This window comes from Geotrypetes seraphini, chromosome 12 (assembly GCF_902459505.1).
Source record: "Geotrypetes seraphini chromosome 12, aGeoSer1.1, whole genome shotgun sequence".
Lineage (NCBI taxonomy): Eukaryota > Metazoa > Chordata > Amphibia > Gymnophiona > Dermophiidae > Geotrypetes > Geotrypetes seraphini.
Genome location: NC_047095.1, coordinates 74212619 through 74227074, shown reverse-complemented (window position 1 = coordinate 74227074; position 14456 = coordinate 74212619). Strand labels below are relative to the sequence as shown.

At 42.0% G+C, this 14456-nt stretch overlaps 1 protein-coding gene across 3 annotated transcripts in view; it reads left to right on the top strand.

The window, feature by feature from the left end:
• The window catches only part of ARTN (artemin), a 77575-nt gene extending 68091 nt beyond the window's left edge, over positions 1-9484 (top strand). For all 3 annotated transcript variants that reach the window (XM_033915297.1, XM_033915298.1, XM_033915296.1), the window contains one exon: positions 8007-9484. In XM_033915297.1, coding sequence (XP_033771188.1) covers positions 8007-8437 — 431 coding nt within the window. In that variant the 3' untranslated portion in view covers positions 8438-9484. The remainder of the gene's footprint in view (positions 1-8006) is intronic.
• Positions 9485-14456: the final 4972 nt, after the last annotated feature.

Below are 14456 nucleotides of genomic sequence, written 5' to 3'. Positions count from 1 at the left end.
ATTCCTGGATAAGCCCGTTGATTGCTCAGGCTCTTCTTACCCTATATTTAGGAAATTATTAAAAACTCATTTATTCGATAAACAAGAACTACTGGCAGGGCGGTATACAAGAAATAAATTAGTAATAGTAGTATTATTACGTCACCTGTTCAGGGTTAACCAGTCATTTTCAGCCAGAGCTGACAGTGGGCCATCTTTTGAGACCCATCATGCCTTTGACCCACGACCCACGATGCATTTTCTCAGCTTCAAACGCAGTGTCAGCAGGTAAGGCTGTGTGGCAGAGGGTATGAAACCTTGCTCCTTCCTCGGGTTAGTTCATCTCCTCAGACAGGTTTCCTGGAGGAACCTCCAGCACTCCCCCTCCTAGCCAGCTGGAAGAAAGGCAAGGACAGCTCTGAAAGGGAAACATCTTCAGGAGGGGGGCAGGGGAGGAAAGTGCCAAACCAGGAAGTAGAGGAGGAGAGTTTAAAAGGTAGAGCCAGGATCAGAACCAGAGGTCCCAGAGTGAAGGAAGGATGTGGAGGATCAGGAGAGAACTGTAACTTATTCCCAACTGAGGTAGGAACCTGCTGAACTGAAGTTTTTTGCTTACACAGGACTAAATAAAAAGGCTGCATCGTCAAGCTCTCTCAGCATGAATTGTGCTCCTGGCTGGATGTGAAGGACTGTCGCCCACAACTCTGGACTGACTAAACTAAACTGAGAGGGGCAGCGTATTTTGGGAATGCAGTGGGTTTCAATGAGGGGAGATTTGTGAGGAAAATAGACCCCTAATTCTGTGTAAATAAAAGTTTATTCCCCTACTTCCCCAGAGTGCTTGTTAGCATTTTGTTTGGGTAACCAGGCTGCAATTGATGAAGAGAGGCCTCTTATAACTGGCATTTCATTGTTAACAGCAATGGTGCAAGTTCTCCTCTTGCAATTTCCATTCATTCATGGACTCAGTTGGGGCCCTTCAAAGTCCAGGGCCCTGATGTTTTGCTGGAGTTGGGGCCTCCTCCAGTGGGATATTTGCTATTTCCTTGTTCTTCTTTATTCAGAGTGATGATATCTTTTCAAGGCATAGACTATCTGTTATCAATTTATCTTTCCTTGCTAGTTGTCTTTATTGATATTTGTGCCTTTACAATTACTATGCTGGGGTGAGGGGTAGGGAGCCCTGCATATGATTTTGCTATATTGCCTAGGCTTCCTTTGTACTAATACATCTTCTCCTTCCTCTGTTTTGATTGTTTTTCTCTGTGTCCTTTTGCTTTTGGGTCGGGGGGGGAGGATGGTGAGGAGCAGATAAGGTTGGATACAAAAACAATTTTTGGAACAGATATTGTATCTTCTGTTGTATTTTCTGTTTATTTCTCTGTTTGTTTAATAAAAATCATTTTCACATAACATTTATATGGCTGATAAAAGAGGAGTGTTGAGACAGTAGGTATACTTTACAGGTTATACAAGTATAATATATTGTTTATGTATAAATAATTTTTATTAACAAAATCTGCGCTATGCTACAAAGCATGCTACAAAGCAAGTAACATTTCCGCGTACCTTCCTCCCACCAACAAACACCCCACATAGAGTGCAAATAATACAACCAAATCAGATAGGTCAAATATTCAACAAAAATCTCAAAATTCTTGGAGTAAGAGAGTCGCAAAAATCCCGCCAAGTCTGATGAAAAGTCCTTCATTGCATTGAATGTATTGATCTGATGAGGGTCTGCTCCATTTTAAGAAGAGCAAACATCTGCATGTGCCACTGTTGAACAGTAAGAGGGGCATAATCGAAAGGGACATCTAAGTCCGTTTACGTCCATCTCGCAAGTCATCCAAAGTTAAAAAGAGCCTAAGACACATTTTCGAAAGATACGTCCAACTTTTTTTTACTTTTGAAAATCGTCTAATTATACATCCTGCCGATCTGATTGTCCAAGCCATTAAATCGTCCATCTTTATACCACATTTCCGTCCAACTTTCCGTCCAAGTCCAAAATGCCTAGAACAAGCCCTGTTGGAGGTGGGAGGGGTCCACAAAGTGATGGACTGTACACCCAGACATGCCACCTAAATAGTGGGCACTGCTGTGAACTTCACAAAAAGGGTGCCATGGCTTCTCCTCACTACAGCTCCCTTATAGGTGAGGTGAGTCCCCCAAACCACCTCCAGAATCCCCTAGACCCACTTATCTACCACCCAAATAGCCCTTATGGCTGCAGGAGCCACTTATATGCCAGTAAAAAAGAGTTTTGGGGGTGTATAGGGCCGTGCACATGTTTACATATCAATGCAGTGATTACAGGGGCTTATGGGCATGGGTCCTCCTCTCTATGGGTCCCTAACCCACCCCCAAGAAGACTTAAGCTGCCTCTGGGCTGGATGACTAGGCTTTCCTATGCCAGGCGGCCAGGTCTGGAGGCTGAAAGTTGTGAATAAAATATTTATGGGGGTGGGGGGGTTGGTGATCAATGGGGTAGTGTGTGGGGGTCTGTGTTATGTGTTTGAAGTGCTTATCTTGTGCGTTTAGGTGAGTTTTTGTGACTTAGACCATGTTTTACAATGGTCTAAGTCACAACGTCCAAGTTCCGTTGATCCTGGGCTGTATAACTTTCGGTTATACATGCTGTACGATTAAGTCTAAGCTAGCCCACGTCCCGCCCAATTCCCGCCCTCGACATGCCTCCCGAAATGCCCCGTTTAGCTTTGGACATTGAACGGCACTATGAAGGCCTAGGTTGTTCAGAAATACGTCCAAAACCCGTTTTTATTTTCGACGCTTGGACATTTTTGAGAAATGTTCGTCCAAGTGCCGACTTAGGCCGGTTTTTGGATGTTTTTCTCTTTCGATTATGAGCCCCTAAGCATTCTGTCATCCATCCATTGGAGCAAAATCACTTTCTTACCCATCACCTTTCTGAGAAAAGAGCCATAACCCTCAGGGAGAGGGGACTGCGAAGTGAAAGTATCAGATAATATTAGTGGATCCAATTTAACAACACACAACCAAAGTGTGGAAAGATAAGTTAACAGGGAAGTCCAAAAAGGTATAATCCGGGAACAAGTCCAAAACAAATATCCAAGGGTTGCTTCTGGTTGATACTTCAATCAGGCCCCTGTATTATTGAAACTCATATAGCGAACCTTTTTAGGGCAAATGTACAGCCGGAGTGCAAACTTATAGTGCTGTTCCCAGTGTAATAAATTGTCCGACATAGAGTGAAATCCAAGCACAAAAGCTTTAAAGCCACTGCTTGCCCTGTATTGGTAGCATGGAATATTGCTACTCCTTGGGTTTTGGCCAGGTACTGTGACCTGGATTGACCACCGTGAGAAAAGGAAAGTGGGCTTGATGGACCATTGGTCTGACCCAGTAAGGCTATTCTTATATTCTTATGTAAAGGTGTCATAGGTAATGATATATTGTTTATTTTTCCTTTAGTAGATGGATATCAGGGATTAGAATCAAGATTGAATAGTTACATGGAGAATATTTTGGCTTGAATGACACAGTATGGATTACAACTTAATATTAGTAAAACGGAGGTGATGCTTATGGGAAGAGAAGTACTGTAGATGTGAGGTGGCCAAATTATTTGAATGTGATGGATACATGGTTGAATGTTAAGCAAGAAATGCGCTTGCTGGGAGTGATTTTAGATTTGACTTTGTGTATGAAATGTAAGGTATCAGGTACTGGTTTTGCACAATTGCACCTTCTCTATAAGTTCAAACTAATTTTATCATCTTATGATTCTGTACGTCTTGTAGGGAATGATTTTATCCCAGTTAGATGATTGTAATGCCCTTGACCTAGGTTCATCTTCAATGAAGTGTAGTTGAATGCTGCAGCAAGGGTGGTCACTGGGGCTGCTAGATCAGCCCATAGTACCCCACTGGGGTGCAATTGAAGTGGACACCTGGAATGCTCTCCCAGAGGAAGTAATTGCAGAATCCACTGTTCTAGGATTTAAGGGTAAACTAGATGCACATCTTCTTAAGAGTGGCATAGAGTGATACGGGTAAGGGTAAATTAGATGCACATCTCCTTTGAGAAGCATACAGTGATATGGGGGCCTCCGTGTATGCAGATCACCGGACTTGATGGATCCAGGGTCTGATCCGGAGATGTCAATTCTTATGTTCTTATGGAGGATTACTCATCAGGCTCCAGGTGTATTGGCCAAGAAGAACTTTGAGGTCAGAACATAGAAAGTTATTATCAATGAAAAGAGAGGTAAGATTGCATTATACTATGAAGGCTTCAATCTCTCTGTTGCTGGAGTAAAACTTTGGAACACACTTCCTGGACAATTAAGATTATGTGTTTTTAGGAAACTTTTCAAAATTTTAAATTAGAAAATTGTAGGAGCAAAGCTCTGAAGTTTCTGGCACATTTTATGTAAGTTTATGCAATGTGAACTGCTTCGATATAGATGGACCATAAATTTGAAAAATAATAAATACATTTATATATTTTGTATTTTCATATGTTATTCCCTTGTGATTTTATATTCTGTATTTCTTAATGTGTGATTTTTATTTATTTATTTAATTACTAGATTACTGAAGTAGGCTGATAAGAGTTTTATATTTGTGTATATTATTTTTTATTTTTTTCTAGACCCCTGACGCAAGCTTTTGGCTGAAACACAGGCTGTGTTGGGTCATCCCGATAAAAAGTCTCTTCTGTTCCTGTTCTTCAAACTGTTTGTGCTTTTTGGTTGCATTAAAATTCCGGTTATCACAGAATTGTGCTATTTAGGAATAATTATTGATTCTTCGCTGTCACTGAAGTTTTAAAGAATGTGATTCAGCAAATTTTCTTCAAGTTTAGGAAGCCTGAAAAAAAGCCAGGCCCAGGGGAATCTTATGCCCTTACCCCAGATCTTTTCAGTTTGCATCAGGAGGCAGATGTGAACCAGAATATCAACCCCTTTGATGGCTTCTCCTCCTTGCCCTAGGGCACAGAGCCAAGGGTCTTGTGGACTCATGAATAGAAGGCCCACTCAATATGGCTCAGGGTGGATAAAAATCATTGATTTTTTTAAAATAAAAAAACCCCAATTTTTAAAATTTAAATTGGATTAAAAAAAAAAAAGCTTTTTGAGGAAAAATCTATCTAAAGATAGTTTTCTGTTTAAGATACATTATAGTCCAAAAGTTATTCATCATTAAATAAGGATTAGTTTTTACTTACTGTCTATACTCAAATATAAGCCAAGATTTTTGGTCCAAAATATGGCTAAAAAATGGGGGTCTCAGCTTATATTTGAGTCACACAGGTAGCCGCCACTTCTGTACTCCCTTTTTAATGATGGGTATTGCTTTCCTACACTCCCCCTCCCGATGAATGTCGCTGCTTTCCTGCACTGTATCCTGCCACTGCCGATGCTTTCTATATGCCCCCCAATGACCACCGATGCTGCTTTCTGTACTCCCTTCAAATTACCGCTGATGCTGCTTTCTGTACGCCCCCCCCCCCCCCCCCCCCGGTGATCAACGATGTTGCTTTCTGTATAGCACCCCCCCCCCCAATGACTGCCAATGCTGTACAACACCCCCCTCCTATGATGCCACATTCTGTTATACCAGCTCCGGCCAATGTCCTGGGTCATTGGTGCCGACTCCTGCCCTGTGCCACATCAGAGTGCATTGGCGGTGGAGGCTTTGTTCGTCTTCTGGCTTTGGTAAGGCTCTCTGTCTCCCAATGACCATCAACACTGCTTTCTATACGGCAGGAGTCAGCAGGCTTTGAGCATGCACAGATACGCACCATATCGGCAACAGCTTGGAGCACCAACGGTAAGGCTGTCTAAAATTGATTGCTGATGCACTTCTTGCTCCCAGTCCTCACTGGTACAATCACCAACACAGTTTGTTTGGCTGTTGTCAGTTCCACCACCAGGTCTGTATGTGTTTCCAGTTTTTATGGTGGTATTGTTTCTATCACAGCAGCCAGAAAAACTTTTCTCTTTTCATATGCTTCTCCTTAAGTTCTTCTATTATGAGTTGAACATGGCTAGACGAACTGAGCTTTAAGACCTTCCCTTTCCAGAACGCGTGTGGGGTGGTTTTTGATTATTTTTGGCTTTACTATCTATTAATGTACTTCTTCCCTTTTTTCTACACATTCTTTTGAGCCACTTAGATATTTCATGATGGTTGGGATATCAAATTTTAATAAAACTTGGAAACTTGAAGAATAATCTACAATTTTTAACAGATGATATGGCTAACCACAATTCTCCTGAGGAACATAAATCTCTTGCTAATTTGCATACTGAAGTGTGGTTAAAACTTTAAATAATAATAACAGTTTCTATACCGCAGGACTGTGAAGTTCTATGCGGTTTACAATGATTAAAAGATGCTACAAATTGAGTAGAACTAACAAAGTTAAAAACTAGTGACTAACAGCTCTAGAGATCAGTTATTGTGGAATAAGATTGTACAGGTCAGTTGCCTAAATACTTCAGGAACATACAGTTATCAAGTCTGTGAAAAAACTAAGACAAGCCCAGTCAGTGTAGTTCTCATAAGAATGGAGCAGCACGATCATATCTCAAACAAATTTAGCTGCAACTATTACAGTAATCCATGGAAGTAAGTACAAGAGACTGGACAATAACCTGTAAATAAGTTCTAAGAAATGTTTCATTCTATACAACAATATTAACTTGAACCAGTTTTGTGTCATCTGCAAATTTAACTACCTCACTTGTTCCAATTTCCAGACCATTGATAAATATATTAAAATAGCTCCCATTTCTGTGAAGAAACATCAAATTATAAGAGAAGGAAGGACAGATATATTCTTGCACATGTCACAGTAGATGGGCAGCCATATTTGCTCTGTCATTTCTATGCACCTAACATTTATGGCTGTCCTGCTCCAAACGTGGATGAGGAAGAATGCAACTGCATACATGACCCCTTCTAATTCCAAGTATGTACAGAAGATCCAACATGGCCCCCTGTCTCAAAGGTGACCGTTGTGGCAGTCATAAGCGGGAAGTTTAGCAGTATAAATCTAGAGACTCCTGGTCTGATATTCAGCCGGTGGTGATCAGTGTTTTGCTGAATGCTGGGCAATATCCAGGTACTGATATTGAATTTCCAGGTTTCCAGAGGAAGCGAACATAGCTGGTTAAGTGCAGGTGACTTTTAGGCAGTCAACCTTGCTGAATATTGGCACATTGTTTATTTCACTACACCACTTTAATAAGCAGTAGATCAAGTAATCAATCTAATCCACTTAACTGGCCAAGTGTAGACTCCACCCCAGAACACTACCAAAATAGCTGGTTAAGTGCCCCTGAAAATTAGCCATTAGTCCCGAACAGGCAATTTAAGCAACCAGGATCTATTGCTAAATCACTTCCTTTCCCCCTGTCCCACCCCCTTTTCCTAAGCGCTAAATGCTCCATAGAATTCCTATGAGCGCTGGAGCATTTAGTGCCTCGGGCCACAGTAGAAATCTCTACAGTGGCTTAGTAAAAGAGGACCTTTATTTATTTCCATCACTTGTTATGCCACCCATTATAATGTCAAATTATGCATTTGTACACAATTATTCCAGGAAGAATGCTGTTGGGTGGTTACAATGATTGCGTTTAGGAACTGCTGAATTTAACCTTCTCCTAAATAAGCATCTCCCTTAGGTATCCACTCAACTGATTCCTTCAAAGTTAGGTATCTTTCTTCAGTTGCCTATATTGTTTTCCCCACTGAACCTTGTAACTACTTGAACCCTGTCAAGCTATTCTATCGATAAATCCAGATATCTTATACTTGTATTTCTATACCACAACATGTAATTTACTTAAATCGTTGTAATGTAATTCTCTCGGTAATGTCCTGATCTCTTTTAACTGTAATCCGCTTAGAACCGCAAGGCACAGGCGGAATAGAAATCACAAATGTAATGTAATGAATGTGCCTTTGCTGAATTCTATTGTTTATTTTATAGCCTTTCTTTGATATGTCTTTGTTTCGCTTCTGTTACCACAGGGAACAATTCAACCTCAGATGGACAGAGTGCTGCAGAGTTTGCAGACAATCACCTCTTCCGGTCAGAACGCTCTCCTGCAGACCAAAACAAACCCAAGAAGAACAGGAAGCTGCCAGCCCGTGGGGCCAAGGGATGCCGCATAAGGAGCTTGATGGTCAAGGTGCGGGACCTTGGACTGGGCTACAATTCGGATGAAATTGTGAGGTTTAAGTACTGCAGTGGTGCCTGCCAGAGGTCCAGGAACAACTACGATTTGACACTGTCCAGCCTCTTGAAAAGCAAAGCAATCTCCCCAGGTCCACATGAGAAGATCAGCAGCAATCCTTGCTGTCGGCCTACAAAGTACGAGCCGGTATCATTCATGGATGTGAAAAACATGTGGCAAACTGTGGACAAGCTTTCGGCAGCACAATGCAACTGTATAGGATGAGCACACAGCGGTTTCTCTACAGAGAGTCCCACCAGTGCTCAGAGACATTGCTGAACTGGGGAAAAGGCCAGAGACAAACGTGACAAAAATGAAATGATACTGTAAAGCCTCAAGAAGGTCACTTTCACGGTCCATCAAAAAGATGAGCAGAATATGAACAGAATATTTCAGTAGCATGGGCATTCCAGGGAAAACCAAGACAGAACAGTTTTTCCATTCCCAAAGATAGACATCCTTCAAAGGATCTTGCAGCCTGCTCTTCATAGCAGAGTAGACGTGGCTAACACGCTCTATAAGTTCTGCTTCCAAAGAGAAGCAGAACATTCTCCTTTCTATCCAGGTGTTCATTACTAGGAAGGCTTGTGTTTCTCTACTGCCTTTTCAACTCAGTGCTTGTTGAGAATGGAGCCAGTTCATGAACAGATCATGGAATAAAGGAATGAAGGTAGGAAAGAGACTAGATTTGGATGCAATTGCAGGTAGAAGATTTACAGGTGTAGCTGTTGAATGCCTACAAAAAAATACAGGATTAATAACCAAAAGGTGTGGAGAGGAAGGGAACCCTATCCAAAATATGCGCAAATCTTGGCTCTTGCCAGGTCAAGTTTTCAGGATTTCTCCATCGAATATGCATGAGATCTGTTTGCATACAATGGAAGCAGTGCATGCAAATAGATCTCATACCAATTCATTGGGGAAATCCTGAAAACCTGACTGGATTGCGGCCCTTGAGGACGAACCTGAGAAAGATGCACTGATTAACTTTGAAGCTTTGACATATTTGATTCCTTTAGTGGGTAGGTGTGAGAGAAAAATCCCCAGCCTTTACTGTATTTTACATGTCCATCCCCAGGAAGCAACAGGCTTCTTTCATATGATTTGTCCTTGGGCAGCTGTGACTCTCTTTTCCATTCCCTCCCCCTTTCCTGTTTCAGAGTCAATTAGGCTGTTAGCAGCTTCATGATGTCCCTTATCTAATGAACCCTTAGTGCCTTAATATTACAGGGAAAATTAGGGCCTCCTTCCACAGCTCTCTTCACTAATGAAAACAGAACTCTGACTCATGACTTAACATGCAGCAGGCATCCTAAAGAAACCCCACAATATATTCTATATCACCATCTTCATTTAAAGCGGTGGCAGAGTTGCCTTCCCTGGGCAAATTTTCTGTTTAAAACAGGAATAAAATTCCCAACAAGAACAATGAATATTATAGCTGATTGTGCAAGACTGGACCACAGTCTTACTTCAGTTATAATCGCTAGTGGCTCCTGGATGGCTGGTAGGGGGGCTTCACACCAGGAGTACAGTGTATGGTAGAAGCAAACTGCACGGAGGGAGGGCAAATTCTTGACTGATTTGATTTTAATACTTGATATTCCACTCAAACCAAGGTGCTAGAGCAGTTTACAAAACAATAAGAACATTGAGACATAAGAGTTGACATACTGAGATAGACCGAAGGTCCATCAAGCCCAGTATCCTGTTTCCAACAGAGGCCAACCCAGGTCCCAAGTACCTAACAGAAACCCAAAGAGTAGCAACATTCCAGAGCTGAGATTGTGATGTCATAATGCCTCATTCCACCAATGCCTAAGAACCAACCTCAGCAGTGATGTCACAATGGCTCAATTGTCCTATACTTGGCTCACATGAGAACGTAAGAATTGCCATACTGGGACAAAGTGAAGGTCCATCAAGCCCAGTATCCTGTTTCTAACAATGGCCAACCCAGGTCCCAACTACCTAGCTAGATCCCAAGGAGTACAATCAATCAAACCTCAAAACTATATAACCCACCTCTCTATACAATAATTATTTCTTCATCATATCTAAATCCACCAATTAACCTTAAAACCATCACTTCATAATATAACTCTTATTAAAGAGCCAAGTTTTCAACAACTTCTGAAAACTCAAACAACACTGTGTAGATTTCAACTCAGTTGGTAATAAATTCCTCAGCTTTGGTCAATGCTTCAACTCTCCCAAAGGCTCACCAGTTTTTTCAAACATACTTTTTAAATCTTACTCTATATCATTTTTGTCTGCAGTTCTCTTCCACCAGTAATCATATTTGATAAAATAATGGTCAGACCACTGAACTGGTATAACATTTGATGAGTTCCAGATCTCATTTAGAGAATTCTGTAGAAACAACAAAACTAAAGTCTTGCCTTGAATATGAGTTGTCTCGACAATTTTTTGACAAAACCCAATATACTCCATGGAGTCACAAAACTTTATTAATTTCTCCCAATCTCAGATTAAAGGGTATATTAAAATCACCTAATACAATCAGCTTTTCATATTGCACTGAAAGCTCAAATGTCACATTAAACAACTGTAACAATTTCTCAGATTTTACATTTGGTGGACAATAAACTAATCAAATTATAATTCCCAATTGCTCTTGGAAGTCACTAATAAAGATTCAATAGACATTAAATCCAACACACCTCCCTTGATAAAAACTTAAAGTATTTTTTTTTAAATGGCTAATTCATCTCCTTTTTTAAAAAAAAACTTCTTGACTTTACCACAGCAGGGTATGGCAGAAGCAAACTGCAGGCTTCTGTCCCCATGGAGGGAGGACAAATTCTTAAGGCCTGAATGTGGCCTTCTTTTCAGGCATCCTACAAAACTCCAGCTTCTCTGAATACAGCTGGGATGGACGGGCAGGCTGGCTAGGCCACATGGTCTGTATCAGCCATTATTTTTTGTTTCTATTTAAAGGCTCCTTCAAATAAGAAGGCCAAAAATCACTGCAGAGATCATTTTCTTCTCCCTGACTCCAAACGTTCTCAGGCCTCTTCTCTTTCTTGTTCCTCTTGTTTGTATCTCGAATAAGGTTACCAGATTTCCTACCTGACCCCATCCCGTTCCGCCTCCTGTCCTGTTCCACCCTCAGCCTTGCCCCCACACAAACCGCATGTCTCTTTCCTTGAGCTCATGCACATGCGCAATATCACGTCAATGTCTGCGCATGCGCAGAGGGCTTCCAGACATGGCCCCAAGCTCGGAGCCTTCCAAAAACCTGACAAACTGCCGGGTTTTGGAAATCCCTCCAGGATGAGGACATATCTGGGTTTCCCCAGACATCTGTTAACCCTAATCTCTAAACTTCAAACCTTTTCCTTCTCTTCATTTGTACCACCCGCTCAGGATGGCCTGGGTAATAACCTCTCCAGTCTCAGCTAGGGATACTTTCTTGTCGAATGGCTGTGGGACTGACACCTCACTTGGATGCTGAACTTCCTTGGAGTCTTGTTTTCCCTGAGACCAGAGGTCTAGATGTCCAGGGTGCCAGTCCAGCAGCACAAGCTCTCTACAAGCCTGACTGGCACTCGAGGGGTAGGATCAAAAGGAAGACACGCTTCTTCCTGAGAACTTTTATACTCCATCAGCATCATTCTGTGCTCACATCCTGTTGCACATATCACCACTGATTATCCTCATAGCATAAAAATCATGTTGGCAGAGATGCCAAGGGTGAATCATCCCAAAGAGTGGATTTACCATGCCAAGGAGCATCCAGGGTATAAATCTAGAATGATTTACATGTAGTATTGTTTTGTAAATGAATCAAGGCAGCATGAAATGATATTGGCTTTTCTTCGGAGCCTCTGAAATAATACAAAGTGTGGAAGCAATTTGGGAGCTGAAAATTGTCTCCCACCCAGTAGTTAAATGTATGTACATCAGTTGCAGAATACAAGTACTTGCAGTAAAGGGGAAGCAGGAGGCAGGAAGGTCTGCTCAAATTTCTTTCTATCTGGTTGGGCTAATTAGGTTACTTCTCTAACTCCCCCTTTTACAGTAGCAGCTGCCATGCAGCAAACCGCTCCAATGCCTAGGGGCATCGGAGCGATTAAAAGCAGCAGCAATCGCTACCGCAGCTTCATAAACGGAGCACTAAGGTTTCCCTCCATTAAAGCAGTGTTCAAGATCAGGGAGTGCGAAATCGGACTCAAAGGGTGGGACACGCTCCTAATTAGTAAGACTTGGCATCTCTGTGTTGGGGATAAGATGCCACTCAGGAGGAGGATGGCAGTCCCTTTCTACTGCTCTGAGTTGATGGTCTCAGCCTGATCCCCAATAAATGCAGCTGGAATACCTGGTTCACCAGGGGCAAATTCCCTTAGCATGTCCAACTCTCAGTTACAAATATGATGTCCTTTGTAATATGGGGTCTGGAACGCTGCCTAGAAGTAACAGCACCGTGAAATAATCATTTATATTTTAGAAGACTTTTACATAATGATGTGGAGGGACATTTTTGATAGGATGTTTAAGTTCGATTTTGGACATTTTGAGAAAAAAGTCCAAAAATGTCTGTTTTCAAACCCGCAAAATGTGTTAGCAGAGCAGTGGGGCACCCTAGGGGGGAACTACTGTGGACTTCACATTAAGGGTGCCAGGTACACATCTCACCATAACCCCAATCATTATATGGTGAGCCCTCCAAAACTCACCCAAAACCCACTGTACCCACCTGTCTACTACCCCAATAGCCCTTATGCCTGCAGGTGTCACCTATAAGGCAGTACAGTGGGTTTTGGTGGGCTCACACTTTCTACCACTAGTGTACTAGTTAGGGTGGTATAGGGTGGTCTGGGTCAGCTCTACTAGGACTGTCATAGAGACAGATGTCACACACAGAGTGAACATATTCATACATTTAACATAGAAACATGAGGGCAGATAAAGGCCAAATGGCCCATCCGCAGTAACTATGATCTCATTCTCTCTCCGAGAGATCCCACATGCCTATCCCAGGCCCTTTGGAATTCAGACACAGTTTTAATAAAGTGTTCAGACCAGCCACCAATGTGCTCAATAGATTTGAGCAATGGCAGCCATCGGGACCATCACAGCACTTATTAAGTCCCATACCGCCTGAAGAAGTTTATCACACAATGCCAATTTTTTTACTCATATTTTTTTTGTGTCTTCTTGATTCTTTCGGCCACTGTATCCGCAGGCAGTTCCAGATCTTAATTTTGGCTACTCATTGATAAACCACTTGTAATTTAGATCAATAATATGCATCCCACCTACACTGACCCCCTCGACCTGGGTTTTGCAAGGCGCTTTGTCAGGAGGGGTACACTGTTGGTGGCTATTATCACTGGGAGAGGGAGGGGGGGTCAGTGACCACTGGAGGAGTGTGTGGCGTCATGTTTTCATCCAGTCATCTGGTCAGTTTGGGTACTTTTTTGGTACTTATTCGTTCTAAAAACAAGTCTAGTCTAAATTGCTCCCTGGATATTTTCTAAAATGTTTGATTATCGCTGTAAAACATCCCAGTGCTAAGCCTGCCTTAATCCCACCCAAAACACGCCTCTAATATGCCCCCTTAAAATTTAGATGCACTGGAGACAAAATGACTAGAAAGACGTCTAGAAAATCAATTTTGAAAATGCCCATTTTGGACGTTTTGACTGGTAAGATGTCCAAGTGCCGGTTTATGCCGTCTGTTGGACATCTATCTTTTTTGAAAATTAGAGAATTGTGCTCATCTCGCTGGGCTTCAAAATCACCTCCAACAGCAAAAAAAGAAAGAAAAAGCTTTGGAGCTTGACTTCTCAATTGGTTTCCCCTGGGTACAAAAGCAGTACATGTGGAAATGTTGACACTTACACACCCAGAGCCCCTAGTGATGTGTTCTTTTGTAAAATAGCTCCATCTTCAGCAAGCATTTTGTAAAATGTACTGCAAATTATGAACATCCCAACCTGGACATGCCTTTTGCAATCCGGACAGCCTATTCAAAACTGGGCTTCATATATGCATATTATCAGGGCTTAATTGGGGGGGGGGAATGGCCTGGAACGCAGACTCCAGTGCAGCAGGAGCATCCAGCTCTATCCTCTCCCTTCCAAGCAAAGAACAGCCCCTCTTCTGGCCCACCCAAGCTCCTCCCAGCTCTACAGTTCCACTGTCTTTTGATCTACAAATTAAGCCCTGCAGATGTATATAATCAGATATAGAAAGTAAATTTAGAAGGAAAGTGAAG